Here is a 17,885-nt window from a genome sequence, read left to right as displayed (position 1 = left end):
TTGTTTTTCCCCCTTTCCCACTCCATTTTCCATCCTTTTCCCATCTTTTTTCCATCCTTTTTTCCCATCCCAGCCCTCGGGAATGTTCCCAAACCTCGGGAATGTTCCCATCCCAAACCTTGGGAATATTCCCACCCCAAACCTTGGGAATGTTCCCATTCCCAACTTCAGGAAAAATCCCCACCCCAAACCTTGGGAATTTTCCCATCCCAACCCTCGGGAACGTTCCCAACCCTCGGGAATGTTCCCATCCCAGCCCTCGGGAATGTTCCCAAACCTCAGGAACGTTCCTATCCCAAACCTTGGGAATGTTCCCACCCCAACCCTCGGGAATGTTCCCAAACCTTGGGAACCATCAGGGAAATGGGATGGGGAAGACCGGGAGATGGATCCGGGATGGATCGGATCCCTAAATCCCGGAATTCCCGGAATTCCCGGCACAGCCGCGGGCCAGCGCCGGAGCCACGCCGAGGACCGGCTCTTCAAGCGCCTTTTTTCGGGATACAACCGCTGGTCCCGGCCCGTTCCCAACACTTCCGACGTCGTCATCGTCCGCTTCGGGCTCTCCATCGCCCAGCTCATCGACGTGGTGCGTGATTCCCGGGATTCTGCGGGAGGCTGGGGTCCTGGAATTCCGGGATGGGTCCTTAAGGGTGATCCCGATCCAGGCCCGGAGACTTCCGGGATCCCAGGGAGCTCTGGGGTTTCTGTGGATGGGATCTGTGTCCTGTATCCCGTTATCCCGTTATCCCGTTATCCTGTTATCCCGTTATCCTGTTATCCCGTATCCTGTTATCCCGTTATCCCGTTATCCCGTTATCCCGTATCCCGTATCCCATTATTCCATTATCCCATTATCCTGTTATCCCGTTATCCCGTTATCCCGTATCCCATTATCCCATATCCCGCATCCCATATCCCATATCCTGTTATCCTGTTATCCCGTTATCCTGTTATCCCGTTATCCCATTATCCCGTTATCCCGTATCCTGTTATCCCGTTATCCCGTTATCCCATATCCCGTATCCCATTATCCCGTTATCCCATTATCCCGTTATCCCGTATCTCATTATCCTGTATCCCGCATCCCATATCCCGTTATCCCGTTATCCCGTTATCCCGTTATCCTGTTATCCCGTATCCCATTATCCCATATCCCGCATCCCATATCCCATATCCCGTTATCCTGTTATCCCGTTATCCTGTTATCCCGTTATCCCATTATCCCGTTATCCCGTATCCCGTATCCTGTTATCCCGTTATCCCATTATCCCGTTATCCCGTTATCCCGTTATCCCGTTATCCCGTATCCCATTATCCCATATTCCGCATCCCATATCCCTTATCCCGTTATCCCGTTATCCCGTTATCCCGTATCCCATATTCCATATCCAGTATCCCGTTATCCCGTATCCCACTATCCCGTTATCCCGTTATCCCGTTGTTATCCCGTTATCCCGTATCCTGTTATCCCATTATCCTGTTATTCCATATCCCATATCCCGTTATCCCTCTCTCCCCTCAGGTCCCACCCTCCATCCCCGTATCCCACATCCCTTTATCCCTCTCTCCCCCATCCCGATCCCTCCATCCCCGTATCCCCCATCCCTTCATCCCTCTCTCCCCCATCCTCCATCCCTCCATCCCCCACCCCATGTAAATTTATCCCTCTATTCCCCATCCCAATCCCTCTATCCCAAATCCCAATCCATCCATCCTAAATCCCAATCCCTCTATTCCCCATCCCAATCCATCTATCCCAATCCCTCTCTCCCTCTATCCCAAATCCCAATCCCTCTATCCCAAATCCCAATCCCTCTGTCCCAAATCCCAATCCCTCTATCCCAAATCCCAATCCATCTATCCCATATCCCAATCCCTCTATCCCAAATCCCAATCCATCTATCCCAAATCCCAATCCCTCTATCCCAATCCCTCTATTCCCCATCCCAATCCATCTATCCCAAATCCCAATCCCTCTATCCCATATCCCAATCCCTCTATCCCAATCCCTCTCCCCCTCTATCCCAAATCCCAATCCCTCTATCCCAAATCCCAATCCCTCTATCCCAAATCCCAGTCCATCTATCCTAAATCCCAATCCCTCTATCCCTTATCCCAATCCCTCTATCCCATATCCCAATCCCTCTATCCCTTATTCCAATCCCTCTATCCCAAATCCCAATCCCTCTATCCCAATTCCCAATCCCTCTATCCCAAATCCCAATCCCTCTATCCCAATTCCCAATCCCTCTATCCCAATTCCCAATCCCTCTATCCCTTATCCCAATCCATCTATCCCTTATCCCAATCCCTCTATCCCTTATCCCAATCCATCTATCCCAAATCCCAATCCATCTATCCCAAATCCCAATCCCTCTATCCCTTATCCCAATCCATCTATCCCAAATCCCAATCCATCTATCCCAAATCCCAATCCATCTATCCCAAATCCCAATCCCTCTATCCCAATTCCCAATCCCTCTATCCCAATCCCTCTCTCCCTCTATCCCAATCGCTTTTCCCCTATCCCAATCCCTCTATCCCTTATCCCAATCCCTCGATCCCAAATCCCAATCCCTCTATCCCAATCCCTCTATCCATTATCCCTGTAACCATTATCCCTCTATCCCAAATCCCTTTATCCCTCTCCCTCTATCCCAGTCCCTCTCTCCCAAACCCTCTCTCCCTTATCCCAGTCCCTCTCTCCCTGTATCCCAAACCCCTCCATCCCTTTCTCCCTCTACCCCATATCCCGTTATCCTGTTATCCCTCTATCCCAATCCCTCTATCCCATATCCCAATCCCTCTCCCCTCACCCCAATCCCTCTCCCATATCCCAATCCCTCTATCCCATATCCCAATCCCTCTATCCCAATCCCTCCATCCCATATCCCAATCCCTCTATCCCAAATCCCAATCCCTCCATCCCATATCCCAATCCCTCTATCCCAAATCCCAATCCCTCCATCCCATATCCCAATCCCTCTATCCCAAATCCCAATCCCTCCATCCCATATCCCAATCCCTCTATCCCTTATCCAAATCCCTCTCCCCTCACCCCAATCCCTCTATCCCTTATCCCAATCCCTCTATCCCTTATCCCAATCCCTCTCCCCATCCCAATCCCTCTCCCTTATCCCAATCCCTCTATCCCAATCCCTCTATCCCATATCCCAATCCCTCTATCCCAATCCCTCTATCCCATATCCCAATCCCTCTATCCCAATCCCTCTATCCCATATCCCAATCCCTCTATCCCTTATCCCAATCCCTCTCCTTTAATCCCAATCCCTCTATCCCTTATCCCAATCCCTCTATCCCAATCCCTCTATCCCAATCCCTCTATCCCATATCCCAATCCCTCTCCCCTCACCCCAATCCCTCTCCCATATCCCAATCCCTCCATCCCCTATCCCAATCCCTCTATCCCAATCCCTCCATCCCCTATCCCAATCCCTCTATCCCAATCCCTCTATCCCTTATCCCAATCCCTCTATCCCAATCCCTCTATCCCAAATCCCAATCCCTCTCCCTCATCCCAATCCCTCTCCTTTAATCCAAACCCCTCTATCCCAAATCCCTCTCTCCCCATCCCAATCCCTCTCCCTCTATCCCAACCCCTCCATCCCATATCCCAATCTCTCCATCCCAAATCCCAAATCCCTCTATCCCAAATCCCTCTCTCCCAATCCCATATCCCAAATCCCTCCATCCCATATCCCAATCCCTCTCTCCCCCTCTCCCCACCCCTTCCTCCCGTTTCCCTCTCCCAGCCCTTTCCTCTCCCTCCAGCCCAGCCCTTCCCTGCCAAAATCCATTCCCTGCTGACCACAATTCCCGGGAAATCCGTTCCCTGCTGCCCAGAATTCCCAGGAAAAAATCCATTCCCTGCTGCCCACAATTCCCGGGAAATCCATTCCCTGCTGCCCACAATTCCCGGGAAATCCGTTCCCTGCTGCCCACAATTCCCAGGAAATCCATTCCAGGCTGCCCAGAATTCCCAGGAAATCCATTCCCTGCTGCCCACAGTTCCCGGAAAATCCATTCCCTGCTGCCCTCTGCTGCCCAGAATTCCCAGGAAATCCATTCCCGGCTGCCCAGAATTCCCGGGAAATCTCATTCCCGGGCTGGCCTCAGCAGCCGATCCCGCTGGAATCCCGGATTTCGGGACGATCCCTGGGGATCTCCCGGCTGATCCCGTTTTTCCCAGCGCAGGATGAGAAGAACCAGATGATGACCACCAACGTCTGGCTGAAGCAGGTAGGAGCCGTTCCAAAATCCCCAAATCCCAAAATCCGGGGTTTTGGGAATGGCCCTTCCCATTTGGGAATTCCCAAATGGAATTCCCGAATCCCCATGGATTGGCTCGGGGTGTCCCGGCAGGAATGGAGCGACTACAAACTGCGCTGGGATCCGGCCGAGTACGACAACGTCACCTCCATCCGTGTGCCCTCCGAGATGATCTGGATCCCGGATATCGTCCTCTACAACAAGTGGGACACGCTGCCGGCCCGGCCCCTTCCTGGGAATTCCCAAAATCCCTTCCCAAAATCCCTTCCTGAAATCCCTTCCTGAAATCCCTTCCTGAAATCCCTTCCCTGAAATCCCTTCCCAAAATCCCTTCCCGAAATCCCTTCCTGAAATCCCTTCCCTGAAATCCCTTCCTGAAATCCCTTCCCTGAAATCCCTTCCCAAAATCTCTTCCCGAAATCCCTTCCCATTATCCCATTCCTGCTCCCATTCCTATTATCCCATTCCCATTCCCATTATCCCATTCCCACTCTCATTCCCTGTTAATGGGGTCACACATGACCAATGTGTGCCCGTTCTTCCAAGGCATCTCCATCCCATATCCCATTATCCCGTTATCCCGTTATCCCATACCCCATATCCCATTATCCCATATCCCATTATCCCATTATCCCATTATCCCATCATTCCCAATCCCGCCATTCCCTGTTTTCCAGCGCCGACGATGTGTTCGCGGTGACGCACATGACCAAGGCGCAGCTCCTGTGGGACAGCACCTCCATCCCATTATCCCATATCCCATATCCCATTATCCCATTATCCCATATCCCATTATCCCATATCCCATATCCCATTATCCCATATCCCATATCCCATTATCCCATATCCCATTATCCCTTATCCCATTATCCCATTATCCCATATCCCATTATCCCATTAGGCCATATCCCATATCCCATATCCCATTATCCCGTTATCCCATTATCCCGTTATCCCATTATCCCGTTATCCCATTATCCCATATCCCATTATCCCATTATCCCATTATCCCATCATTCCCAACCCCACCATTCCCTGTTTTCCAGCGCCGACGATGAGTTCGCGGTGACGCACATGACCAAGGCGCAGCTCCTGTGGGACAGCACCTCCATCCCATTATCCCATATCCCATATCCCATATCCCATTATCCCATTATCCCATATCCCATATCCCATATCCCATTATCCCATATCCCATTATCCCATATCCCATTATCCCATATCCCATATCCCATTATCCCATATCCCATTATCCCGTTGTTATCCCATTATCCCATATCCCGTTATCCCATATCCCATATCCCATATCCCATTATCCCATTATCCCATATCCCATATCCCATATCCCATATCCCATTATCCCATTATTCCATATCCCATATCCCATATCCCATTATCCCATATCCCATATCCCATTATCCCATATCCCATTATCCCATATCCCATTATCCCATATCCCATATCCCATTATCCCATTATCCCATATCCCATATCCCATTATCCCATATCCCATATCCCATTATCCCATATCCCATTATCCATTATCCCATATCCCATTATCCCATTATCCCATTATCCCATATCCCATATCCCATTATCCCATTATCCCATATCCCATATCCCATTATCCCATTATCCCATCATTCCCAATCCCGCCATTCCCGTTGTTTTCCAGCGCCGACGGCGAGTTCGCGGTGACGCACATGACCAAGGCGCAGCTCCTGTGGGACGGCACCTCCATCCCATTATCCCATATCCCATATCCCATATCCCATTATCCCATATCCCATTATCCCATATCCCATTATCCCATATCCCATATCCCATTATCCCGTTGTTATCCCATTATCCCATATCCCGTTATCCCATATCCCATATCCCATATCCCATATCCCATTATCCCATTATCCCATATCCCATATCCCATATCCCATTATCCCATATCCCATTATCCCATATCCCATATCCCATTATCCCATTATCCCATTATCCCATATCCCATTATCCCATATCCCATATCCCATTATCCCATATCCCATTATCCCATTATCCCATATCCCATATCCCATATCCCATATCCCATATTCCATATCCCATCATTCCCGTTGTTTTCCAGCGCCGACGGCGAGTTCGCGGTGACGCACATGACCAAGGCGCAGCTCCTGTGGGACGGCACCTCCATCCCATTATCCCATATCCCATATCCCATATCCCATTATCCCATATCCCATTATCCCATATCCCATTATCCCATATCCCATATCCCATTATCCCGTTGTTATCCCATTATCCCATATCCCGTTATCCCATATCCCATATCCCATATCCCATATCCCATTATCCCATTATCCCATATCCCATATCCCATATCCCATTATCCCATATCCCATTATCCCATATCCCATATCCCATTATCCCATATCCCATTATCCATTATCCCATATCCCATTATCCCATTATCCCATATCCCATATCCCATTATCCCATTATCCCATATCCCATATCCCATTATCCCATTATCCCATCATTCCCAATCCCGCCATTCCCTGTTTTCCAGCGCCGACGGCGAGTTCGCGGTGACGCACATGACCAAGGCGCAGCTCCTGTGGGACGGCACGGTCACCTGGGTGCCGCCGGCCATCTACAAGAGCTCCTGCAGCATCGACGTCACCTTCTTCCCCTTCGACCAGCAGAACTGCAAGATGAAGTTCGGCTCCTGGACCTACGACAAGGCCAAGATCGACCTGGAGAACATGGACCACCAGGTGGACCTCAAGGACTACTGGGAGAGCGGCGAGTGGGCCATCATCGACGCCACCGGCACCTACAACTCCAAGAAGTACGACTGTTGCACGGAGATCTACCCGGACATCACCTTCTGCTTCGTCATCCGCCGCCTGCCGCTCTTCTACACCATCAACCTCATCATCCCCTGCCTCCTCATCTCCTGCCTCACCGTCCTGGTCTTCTACCTGCCCTCCGACTGCGGCGAGAAGATCACGCTCTGCATCTCCGTCCTGCTCTCCCTCACCGTCTTCCTGCTGCTCATCACCGAGATCATCCCCTCCACCTCGCTGGTCATCCCGCTGATCGGCGAGTACCTGCTCTTCACCATGATCTTCGTCACCCTCTCCATCATCATCACCGTCTTCGTGCTCAACGTGCACCACCGCTCGCCGAGCACGCACACCATGCCGCGCTGGGTGCGCCGCCTCTTCCTGGAGCTGCTGCCGCCGCGCATCCTCATGGGGAGGCCGCCGGCGGCGCCGGTGCCGGCGGAAGGGGGAGGTGGGCAGTACGAGCCGGCCGGGAGCGGGCTGAGCACCTCCCGCTGCTGGCTGGAGACCGACGTGGATGAGGAGGAGGAGGAGGAGGAGGAGGAAGAGGAGGAAGAGGAGAAGAGTTATCCCGGCCGCCCCGTGGAATCCCGGGAAAGGCAATTCCGCTACAACCGAGCCGGGAAAGGCTCCGGGGGCTCGGCGGGGCGAGGGTCGCCCAAGGAGGGGAAGAAGGAGGAGGAAGAGGAGGAGGAGGAGGAGGAAGGCTCGGAGCGGGGCTCGGCGCTGTCTCCCCGGATCCTGAAGGCGCTGGAAGGGGTGCAGTACATCGCGGATCACCTGCGGGCCGAGGACGCCGACTGCTCCGTGAGTGCCGGGATCCTGGGGTGGGGATGGAGATCCTGGAAATTGGGGATGTTCTGGGGTTTGGGGATGGGGGTGGAGATCCCAGAAACTGGGGATGTTCTGGGATTTGGGGATGGGGGTGGAGATCCCGGAAATTGGGGATGTTCTGGGGTTTGGGGATGGGGGTGAAGATCCCAAAATTGGGGAAGTTCTGGGATTTGTGGATGGGTCTGGAGGTCCCAAAATTGGGATGGGAAAGTTCTGGGATCCAGATGTGAATCCCAAGATCCCCAAAAATGGGAATGTTCAGTTCTGGGATCCAGGTTTGATTCCTGATGACCCCAAAAAACGGGAAGGGCATTTCCAGGATCCAGGTTTGATTCCCGAGGACCCCAAAACCCGGGGGAAGATCCGTGATCCACCTCCCACCTCCAGGCGGATTCCCAGGTCCCTCCAGGGTTCCTCCAGCTCCCGCTCCCTTCGGGAATGCCGGGAATCCCCATCCCGCCCTTTCCCCAAATCTTGGATCAGCTCCCCAAGGATTCCTGGGAAAACTCCCCATTTTCCCAAGCCAGGAAGATTCCCAGGAAGTTCTGGGTGCTCTCCTACCCCCAGGAGATTCCCGGGAAGGGATTCCCGGGAAGGGATTCCCGATGGAATTTTTTTCCCACCGGCGGCAGGTGAAGGAAGACTGGAAATACGTTGCCATGGTGATCGACCGGATCTTCCTCTGGATCTTCATCATCGTCTGCCTGCTGGGCACCGTGGGGCTCTTCCTGCCGCCCTACATGGCCGGGATGATCTAGGATCCCGCCGGGAATAACGACGGGAATATCGGGAATATCAACGGGAATATCAATGGGAATATCGGGAATAACGGCCGGGAGGGATGCGGAGCCCTGGAAAAGCTCCCATGGGAATGGAGGGTGGGGGAAGGGAGAGGCCTGGGGGTGGTGGGGACGGCCGGGGTGGGTCTGGGGATCCCAGAATCCTGTGGTGCCTGGGATGGCGGGAATCCTGGATCGCGGAATCCCGTGGTGCCCGGGATGGCAGGAATCCCGGATCCCGGAATCCCGTGGTGCCCCAGATCCCGGAATCCCATGGTGCCCGGGATGGTGAAAATCCCGGATCCCAGAATCCCGTGGTGCCCGGGATGGCAGGAATCCCGGATCCTGGAATCCTGTTGCGCCCGGAATGGCAAGAATCCCAGATCCCAGAATCCCGTGGTGCCCCAGATCCCGGAATCCCATGGTGCGCAGGATGGCCGGGATTCCTGGATCCCGGAATCCCGTGGTGCCCGGGATGGCGGGAATCCCAGATCCCGGAATCCCGTGGTGCCCCAGATCCCGGAATCCTGTTGCGCCCGGGATGGCGGGAATCCCGGATCCCGGAATCCCGTGGTGCCCGGGATGGCGGGATTCCCGGATCCCGGAATCCCGTGGTGCCCCAGATCCCAGAATCCCGTGGTGTCCGGGATGGCAAGAATCCTGGATCCCAGAATCCCGTGGTGCCCCAGATCCTGGAATCCTGTTGCACCCGGGATGGTGGGAATCCCAGATCCCACGATCCCAAGATGCCAGGAAGTCGTGGGATGGGGGTAAGGCTGTGGGTTGGCTGTGAAGAAGGGACACGGACACGATCCCATAATTCCATGATCCCACCATCCCAAAATCCCAGGAAATCGTGGGACGGGGATAAGGCTTTGGATGGTGCAGAAGGGACATGGACATGATCCCATAATTCCATGATCCCAAAATCCCAGGAAATCGTGGGACAGGAATGACGCTGTGGATGGTCTGCACGGAAGGGACACAATCCCACGATCCCATAATCCCAGGAAATCGTGGGACGGGGATAAGGCTTCGGATGATCTGTGCAGAAGGGACATGCACACGATCCCACGATCCCGTGATCCCAAAATCCCAGGGAATTGCAGGACAGTGAATGGTCTGTGCAGAAGGGACATGGACATCATCCCATAATTCCATGGGATTCCCATGATCCTGTGATCCCACAGTCCCAGGAAATCATGGGACAGGGATAACGCCTCGGGTGTGCAGAAGGGACATGGACATGATCCCATAATTCCATGGGATTCCCATGATCCTGTGATCCCACAGTCCCAGGAAATCGTGGGACAGGGATAACGCCTCGGGTGGTGCAGAAGGGACATGGACACAATCCCATAATTCCATGGGATTCCCATGATCCTGTGATCCCACAGTCCCAGGAAATCATGGGACAGGGATAACGCCTCGGGTGGTGCAGAAGGGACATGGACATGATCCCGTAATTCCGTGATCCTGTGATCCCATGATCCCAAAATCCCAGGAAATCGTGGGACAGGAATGACGCTTTGGACGGTCTGCGCAGAAGGGACATGATCCCACCATCCCATAATCCCACAATCCCATAATCCTAGGGAATCGTGGGACGGGGACAAGGCTTCGGATGATCCGTGCAGAAGGGACATGGACACGATCCCACAATCCCGTGATCCCAAAATCCCAGGGAATTGCGGGACAGTGAATGGTCTGTGCAGAAGGGACATGGACATCATCCCATAATCCCACGATCCCAAAATCCCAGGAAACTGTGGGACCTGGACATGATCCCCTAATTCTATGATCCCATAATCCCGTGATCTCAGAATCCCAGGAAATCATGGGACGGGAATAAGGTTTTGGATGGTGCAGAAGGGACATGGACACAATCCCATAATTCCATGGGATTCCCATGATCCTGTGATCCCACAGTCCCAGGAAATCATGGGACAGGGATAACACCTCGGGTGGTGCAGAAGGGACATGAACGTGATCCCATAATTCCGTGATCCTGTGATCCCATGATCCCAAAATCCCAGGAAATCGTGGGACAGGAATGGCGCTGTGGATGGTCTGTGCAGAAGGGACACGATCCCACCATCCCATAATCCCACAATCCCAAAATCCCAGGAAATCGTGGGACAGGAATGGCGCTGTGGATGGTCTGTGCAGAAGGGACACGGTCCTGTGATCCCATAATCCCATGATCCCAAAATCCCAGGAAATCGTGGGACAGGGATAAGGCCTCGGGTGGTGCAGAAGGGACATGGACGTGATCCCATAATTCCATGATCCTGTGAACCCATGATCCCAAAATCCCAGGAAACCGTGGGTCCTGGACATGATCCCCTAATTCTATGATCCCATAATCCCGTGATCTCGGAATCCCAGGAAATCGTGGGACAGGGATAAGGCTTCGGATGGTGCAGAAGGGACATGGGCATGATCCCGTAATTCCATGATCCTAAAATCCCAGGGAATCGTGGGACAGGAATGACGCTTTGGATGGTTCATGCAGAAGGGACACGGACACCATCCCATGATCCCATAATTCCATGATCCCACCATCCCAGGAAATCGTGGGACAGGGATAACACTTTGGATGGTGCAGAAGGGACATGGACATGATCCCATGATCCCGTGATTCCATAATTCCATGATCCCGTGATCCCACAGTCCCAGGAAATCGTGGGACTGGAATAACGCTGTGGATTGTCTGTGCAGAAGGGTCACAGACACGATCCCACAATCCCACGATCCCGTGATCCCGTGATCCCAAAATTCCAGGGAACTGTGGGACAGTGGGCTGTGCAGAAGGGACACAGACATAATTCCATAATCCCGTGATCCCATAATCCCGTGATCCCATAATCCTGTGATCCCATAATCTCATAATCCCGTGATCCCACAATCCCAGGAAGCCGTGGGACAGGAGATGACACTTTGGATTGTCCATGTGGAAGGGACACGGACATGATCCTATAATCCCATGATCCCAAAATCCCACGATCCCAGGAAGTTGTGGGAGTGGGATAACGCTTCGGATGGTCCAGGCAGGAGGGATATGGACAGCATCCCATAATTCCATGATCCCAAAATCCCAGGAAATCGCGAGAAAGGAATAACGCTGTGGATGGTCTGTGCAGAAGGGACAGGGACATAATCCCACGATCCCAAAAATGTCATAATCCCACAATCCCATAATCCCATGATCCCCAAATCCCATGATCTCATCATTCCATGATCCCAGGAAATGGCAGGACATGGATAATGCTGTGGATGATCTGTGCAGAAGGGACATGGACACGACCCCATAATCCTGTGATCCCATAATCCTGTGATCCCATAATCCTGTGATCCCATAATCCCACAATCCCGTAATCCCACGATCCTGTGATCCCACAATCCCAGGAAATCCCGGGACAGGGATAACGCTGTGGATGATCCGTGCAGAAGGGACACCAACATGATCCATGATCCCACAATCCCATAATCCTGTGATCCCATAATCCCGTGATCCCACAATCCCACAATCTCATGATCCCAAAATCCCACGATCCCACAATCCCATAATCCTGTGATCCCATGATCCCGTAATCCCACAATCCCAGGAAATTGCGGGACAGGGATAACGCTGTGGATGATCCGTGCAGAAGGGACATGGACATGATCCATGATCCCACAATCCCATAATCCTGTGATCCCAAAATCCCATAATCCCATGATCCCACAATCCCATAATCCTGTGATCCCATAATCCCGTGATCCCAAAATCCCACAATCCCACAATCTCATGATCCCAAAATCCCACAATCCCACAATCCCATAATCCTGTGATCCCATGATCCCGTAATCCCACAATCCCAGGAAATTGCGGGACAGGGATAACGCTGTGGATGATCTGTGCAGAAGGGACATGGACATGATCCATAATCACACAATCCCATAATCCTCTGATCCCACAATCCCGTGATCCCGTGATCCCACAATCCTGTGATCCCCAAATCTCACAATCCCGTGATCCCATGATCCCACGATCCCAGGAAATCCTGGGACGGGGATAACGTTGTGGATGATCCATGCAGAAGCGACACGATCCCGTGATCCCCCGATCCCGCCATCCCAGCGGATCCCAGCGGATCCCAGCGGATCCCAGCGGATCCCCGCTCCACCCACCCCGGCATTTCCCTTCTCCAACCCCCCGGAACCCAGCGGCTCCTTCCCAGCCCATCCCACACGGGAATTCCCCCCTGGAATCGGGGAAAACCCACCCGGGATCTCCAGCGCCGGGAATCTGCGCTCCTGGATCCATCCCCGTCCTCCCCACCCCACCTCAGATCCCAAAATCCCGAATCTCTTGGAGCTGCGATCCAGCTTTTCATTCCCGGATCCCACAAATCCTCCGGGCCCCTCCCTTTGTTCCAAACTGGGAGAAAAACACGGATTTGGTTTTTTTCCTTCCTGGAGAACCGACTGGGAAAACTTTCCGGGAAGGTTTTCCTGAGTGAAATCCCGGAATTCATCCCATAATTCATCCCAGAATTCATCCTGGAATTCATCCTGGAATCCATCCCGGAATTCATCCCGGAATTCATCCCGGAATTCATCCTGGAATTCATCCCGGAATTCATCCCGGAATCCATCCTGGAATTCATCCCAGAATTCATCCCGGAATCCATCCTGGAATTCATCCCAGAATTCATCCCGGAATCCATCCTGGAATTCATCCCAGAATTCATCCCGGAATCCATCCTGGAATTCATCCCAGAATTCATCCCGGAATTCATCCCAGAATTCATCCCGGAATTCATCCCGGAATCCATCCCGGAATTCATCCTGGAATTCATCCCGGAATTCATCCCAGAATTCATCCCGGAATTCATCCCGGAATTCATCCCGGATCCGGGAGCTCCTGGATGGGAAAGCCGTGGCCGCGCCGGGGCGGGGTTGGGTTTTCCCAGGCGCCGAGAAAATCTGGGAATTATGGAATTCTTTGGGTCGGGAAATCTCCCGGAGATGGATTCCGGCCACTGGAGGCCAAGCCTGGTTTTTGCGGGATCCACACGGATTTGAATCCATCCGGGATTGAGGAAAATCCTTTCCAAGCAGGAATTATTCCCAAAAATCCCAGAAACCTCCGTTCCCTCTCATCCCATCCCTCATTCCCTGGGAGCAGATCCCGATCCCGCCTGGCAGGGAATTCCAGAGGCAGCAGCTCCCTCGGGATCCTCCTTTTTTTTTTCCTTTTCCCAGGCTGAGTTTTCCCGGCTCCCTCAAACCCTGGGAATGAGGAGCCGCCACCCCAAACTCATCCCAACTTTTTTGTTTTTCCGGGAAAGCCCCACTCGGGGGCAGGAACCCCGATCCCATTCCCGCTATCCCAACCCTTCCCCTCCCCAAGGAAATTCCAGAGGACGGGATTTGGCAGGATTTTGGTTTATGGGAATAAAACTGGGGAAACCTGCGGGAAAAACGCTGGGGAAAAGCCCGAAGCGCCCGGCTCCCAACCGGAAGCGCAAACCCGACGGAGCCGACGGAAAACTCGGGAAAAACGCGGCTGGAAGAGGCGTCGTTCTCCAACTTCATCCCATCCCATCCCATCCCATCCCATCCCATCCCATCCCATCCCAGGGATTCCCGTCCGTCCATCTCCGCATTCCGCAGGCTCCGGAAGCGGCTCCCGCGCCTTAAATCCACTCTTCCCTAGGGACGCCGTAGGATACATTCCCCTTGGAATTCCCTGTTGGAATTCCCTGTTGGAGATCCCGGTTGGAAATCCTGGTTGGAAATCCTGGCTGGAATCCCAACTGGAATTTTCATTGGAATCCCAGGTGGAATTCCAGTTGGAATTTTCATTAGAATCCTGGTTGGAATTCCCGGTTGGAATCCCAATTGGAATTTTCACTGCAATTCCCAGTTGGAAATCCCGGTTGGAATCCTGGTTGAAATCCCCCATTGGAAACCCCAGTTGAAATTCCCAGCTGGAAAACCCTGTTGCAATCCCAACTGGAATTTTCATTGGAATCCCCTGGCTGGAAATCCCAGTTGGAATCCCTGGTTGGAATTCCCCGTTGGAATTCCCGTTTTCCTCCCCCGGGGGCTCCCGGCACGCTCTGGGTCTCCTTTTCCCGCCGTGCCGCCCGCGCTCAGGGGATGGATCCGAGGAGGCGCCGGCAGCCACGGGGATCCCCCCTCCCTTTTCCCGGGAAAACCCCTTCTTTTTCCCGGGAAAACCCCTCTCTTTTTCCCAGGAAAACCCCTCTATTTTTCCTGGGAAAACCCCTTCTTTTTCCCCCAGGAAAACCCTTCTATTTTCCTAGGAAAACTCCTCTCTTTTTCCCCCAGGAAAACCCCCCTCTTTTCCCAGGAAAAACCTTATTTTTCCCCCAGGAAAATTCCTTCCTTTTCCCGGAAAAACCCCTTCTTCTTTTCCCAGGAAAACCCCTTCTTTTTCCCCCAGGAAAACTCCTCCTTTTCCCAAGAAAACCCCTCTCTCTTTCCTGGGAAAACCCCTTCCTTTTCCTGGGAAAACTCCTTCTTTTTCCCAGGAAAACCCCTCTCTTTTTCCCCCGGGAAAACCCCTCTCTTTTTCCTGGGAAAACTTCTTTTTCCCCCAGGAAAACACTCCTCTTTTCCCAGGAGAAACCTTCTTTTTCCCCCAGGAAAATTCCTTCCTTTTCCCGGGAAAACCCCTTCTTCTTTTCCCAGGAAAAGCCCTCTCTTTTTCCTGGGAAAACCCCTTCTTTTTCCCCCAGGAAAACTCCTCTCTTTTTCCTGGGGAAAACTCGTTCTTTTTCCCGAGAAAACTCCTTCCTTTTCCCAGGAAAACCCCCTCTTTTCCCAGGAAAACCCCTTCTTTTTCCAGGAAAACTTCTTTTTCTTTTTCCCAGGAAAACCCCTTCTTTTCCCGGGAAAACCCCCCTCTTTTCCCGGGAAAACCCCTTCTTTTGCCGGGAAAACCCCCCCGGACGGACACCCGGACGGACAGACGGACGCCTCCCCCCAAGAGCAAGGCGACACCGACAGACGCGAGCAGCAGGGGAACAACAACAACAAAAAAAAAGCGGGAAGAGGGGAAAAAAACGACAGCGGATCCTCCCGGATCCTCCCGGATCCGCCCCGGCTTTTCTTCCGTCTCCGCCTGTCTTTTCCCGCCTTCCCTCCGTCATTCCGAGCCGGGATTGGCCCGGAGCTTGGCCTGATCCACGGAATCCAGAAGGTTCTTGGCGTCCACGGCCAGGGCGTGGGAAGCCGTCAGCATCTGCCGCTGGAATTCCGAGCGGAGGGAAGTGCCGGAATTCTGCTGCGCCAGCCGCATCTTCCCGATCAGGTTGGCCAAGTCCTTGTTCAGCAGCTTCTGGGTGCCCTCGATCTGCGGGAGTTTTTTGGGGTTTTTTTTTTTTTGGGAATTGGGATGGGGGAAGGCGGAATTCCCCGCTCCCGGTGTCGTCATTCCCGGAGTTCCTACCTCGGTGCGGGAAGAGGGCGGGAGGTCGGGAAGGATCTCGTCGACGCTCCCGATGAGTTTCCGTAGGGAAAGGCCGATGTCCTGCGGGAAGGGAGGGTTGGGATGGATCCCGGGCTCGGATCCAGGGGGATTCCCGGTGGGAATGGTTGGGGAGGATTCCAAGCGGGAGAGGGGAGGGAAATCCAAGGGAGGAGCCGGGAATTGGCTCAAGGATCCCAAGGAAAAGCCGGGAATGCGGGAATTGCTCCCAGAATTGATCCAGGGATCCAATGGAGGAGATGGAAAAGTGGGAATTGCTCCCAGAATTGATCCCAGGATCCAATGGAAAAGCCGGGAATTAGTTCAAGGATCCAAGGAAAAGCTGGAAAAGTGGGAATTTCTCCCACCATTGGTCCCAGGATCCAATGGAAGAGCTGGGAATGCTGGGATTGTTCCCACCACTGATCCCAGGATCCAATGGAGAAACCAGGAATTCTGGAATTTCTCCCACAGTTGGTCCCAGGATCCAATGGAGGAGCCGGGAATTGGTTCAAGGATCCAAGGAAAAGCTGGAAAAGTGGGAATTGCTCCCAGCACTGATCCAAAGATCCAATGGAAAATCTGGGAATGCTGGGATTGATCCCACCATGGATCCCAGGATCCAATGGAGGAGCTGGAAAAGTGGGAATTGCTCCCACCATTGATCCAAGGATCCAATGGAGAAACCAGGAATTCTGGAATTTCTCCCAGAATTGATCCAAGGATCCCAGGGAGGAGCCGGGAATTGGTTCAAGGATCCCAAGGAAAAGCTGGAAAAGTGGGAATTTCTCCCACCACCCATCCCAGGATCCAATGGAGGAGCCGGGAATGCTGGGATTCCTCCCACCCCCCCATCCCAAGATCCCAGGAAGGAGCTGGAAAAGCGGGAATTCCTCCCCCAGGCCGTTCCCCTCGGCAGGATCCCTCTCCCTTTTCCCGGGGAATTCCGGGATGATCCCGGGGCTACCTTGACCACCAGGATGTATCCGTCGGGAGGCACCAGGCCGATCTCGTTCTTCAGCCGCAGCACGGCCCGCACCAGATCCGTGACGTTCCCGTAAACCGGATCATCCCGGCGCTCCGGCTGCGCCGCGGGCTGGCCGGGAACGGGGACACGGCGGGATCAGACGGATCCCGGGAAATAAAAACAAACCGGGAATGGGCGACCCCGGGGGTTCCCGGTGCTTGGGAAAGGTGGGATGGGGCTTGGAGCAGCCTGGGATGAGGGAATTGTCTGCCCATGGAATGGGAATGGAGGGGAATTCTGGGAATTCTGGGATTGGGGATCCATCCCGGGGGGGTTTTTATGGAATTCTGCCTCTGGATCCCTGGGAGTGTCCAAGGAAAAGCTGGAGCAGCCTGGGATCGGGATTGGGATTGGGATGGGATGGAAAGTCCATGGATCCCATCCCAAACCATCCCGGGATTCCGGGATCGAGGACACTCAGGATCCATCCCGGGGGATTTTTATGGAATTCAGGGATGGAAAAGGGAAGGGAGACCCTTCCTGGAGTCCTGAGATTCCCAGGGAATTCCCAAAATTCCTTCTCCAGGAGGAGTCGGGATGGGGCTGGATCCAATCCCGGGCTGGGAGAGCCGGGAATGTGCAGCCGGATCAGGGAAGGATCCCGGGAATCCTGGGAGCCGCTTCCCGAGGCT

At 53.4% G+C, this 17,885-nt stretch overlaps 2 protein-coding genes across 2 annotated transcripts in view; one reads left to right on the top strand and one right to left on the bottom strand.

Annotated features, from left to right (window-relative positions):
- The first annotated feature begins 385 nt into the window (after positions 1-385).
- On the top strand, positions 386-8,818 carry CHRNA2 (cholinergic receptor nicotinic alpha 2 subunit). Its single transcript, XM_086879440.1, has 5 exons — positions 386-589; positions 4,219-4,263; positions 4,387-4,496; positions 6,851-7,937; positions 8,597-8,818. Exons 1-5 carry the CDS (start codon positions 386-388, stop codon positions 8,720-8,722), a joined length of 1,572 nt encoding a protein of 523 aa, XP_086735566.1. The 3' UTR covers positions 8,723-8,818.
- A 5,342-nt stretch (positions 8,819-14,160) lies between these two features.
- PTK2B (protein tyrosine kinase 2 beta) overlaps positions 14,161-17,885 on the bottom strand; it is a 54,629-nt gene continuing 50,904 nt past the window's right edge. The window contains exons 29-31 of the mRNA XM_086875379.1: positions 17,194-17,322; positions 16,209-16,289; positions 14,161-16,112 (exon numbers count right to left, since the gene is read on the bottom strand). Of these exons, the coding sequence (XP_086731505.1) occupies positions 15,906-16,112; positions 16,209-16,289; positions 17,194-17,322 (417 nt within the window). The 3' untranslated portion in view covers positions 14,161-15,905. The remainder of the gene's footprint in view (positions 16,113-16,208; positions 16,290-17,193; positions 17,323-17,885) is intronic.

The sequence above is a fragment of the Cyanistes caeruleus genome, chromosome 2 (genome assembly GCF_971803275.1).
Source record: "Cyanistes caeruleus chromosome 2, bCyaCae1.hap1.1, whole genome shotgun sequence".
NCBI classification, from domain to species: Eukaryota; Metazoa; Chordata; class Aves; order Passeriformes; family Paridae; genus Cyanistes; species Cyanistes caeruleus.
The sequence above is the reverse complement of the archived record's forward strand: the minus strand, read 5'-3'. Positions and strand labels throughout refer to the sequence as shown.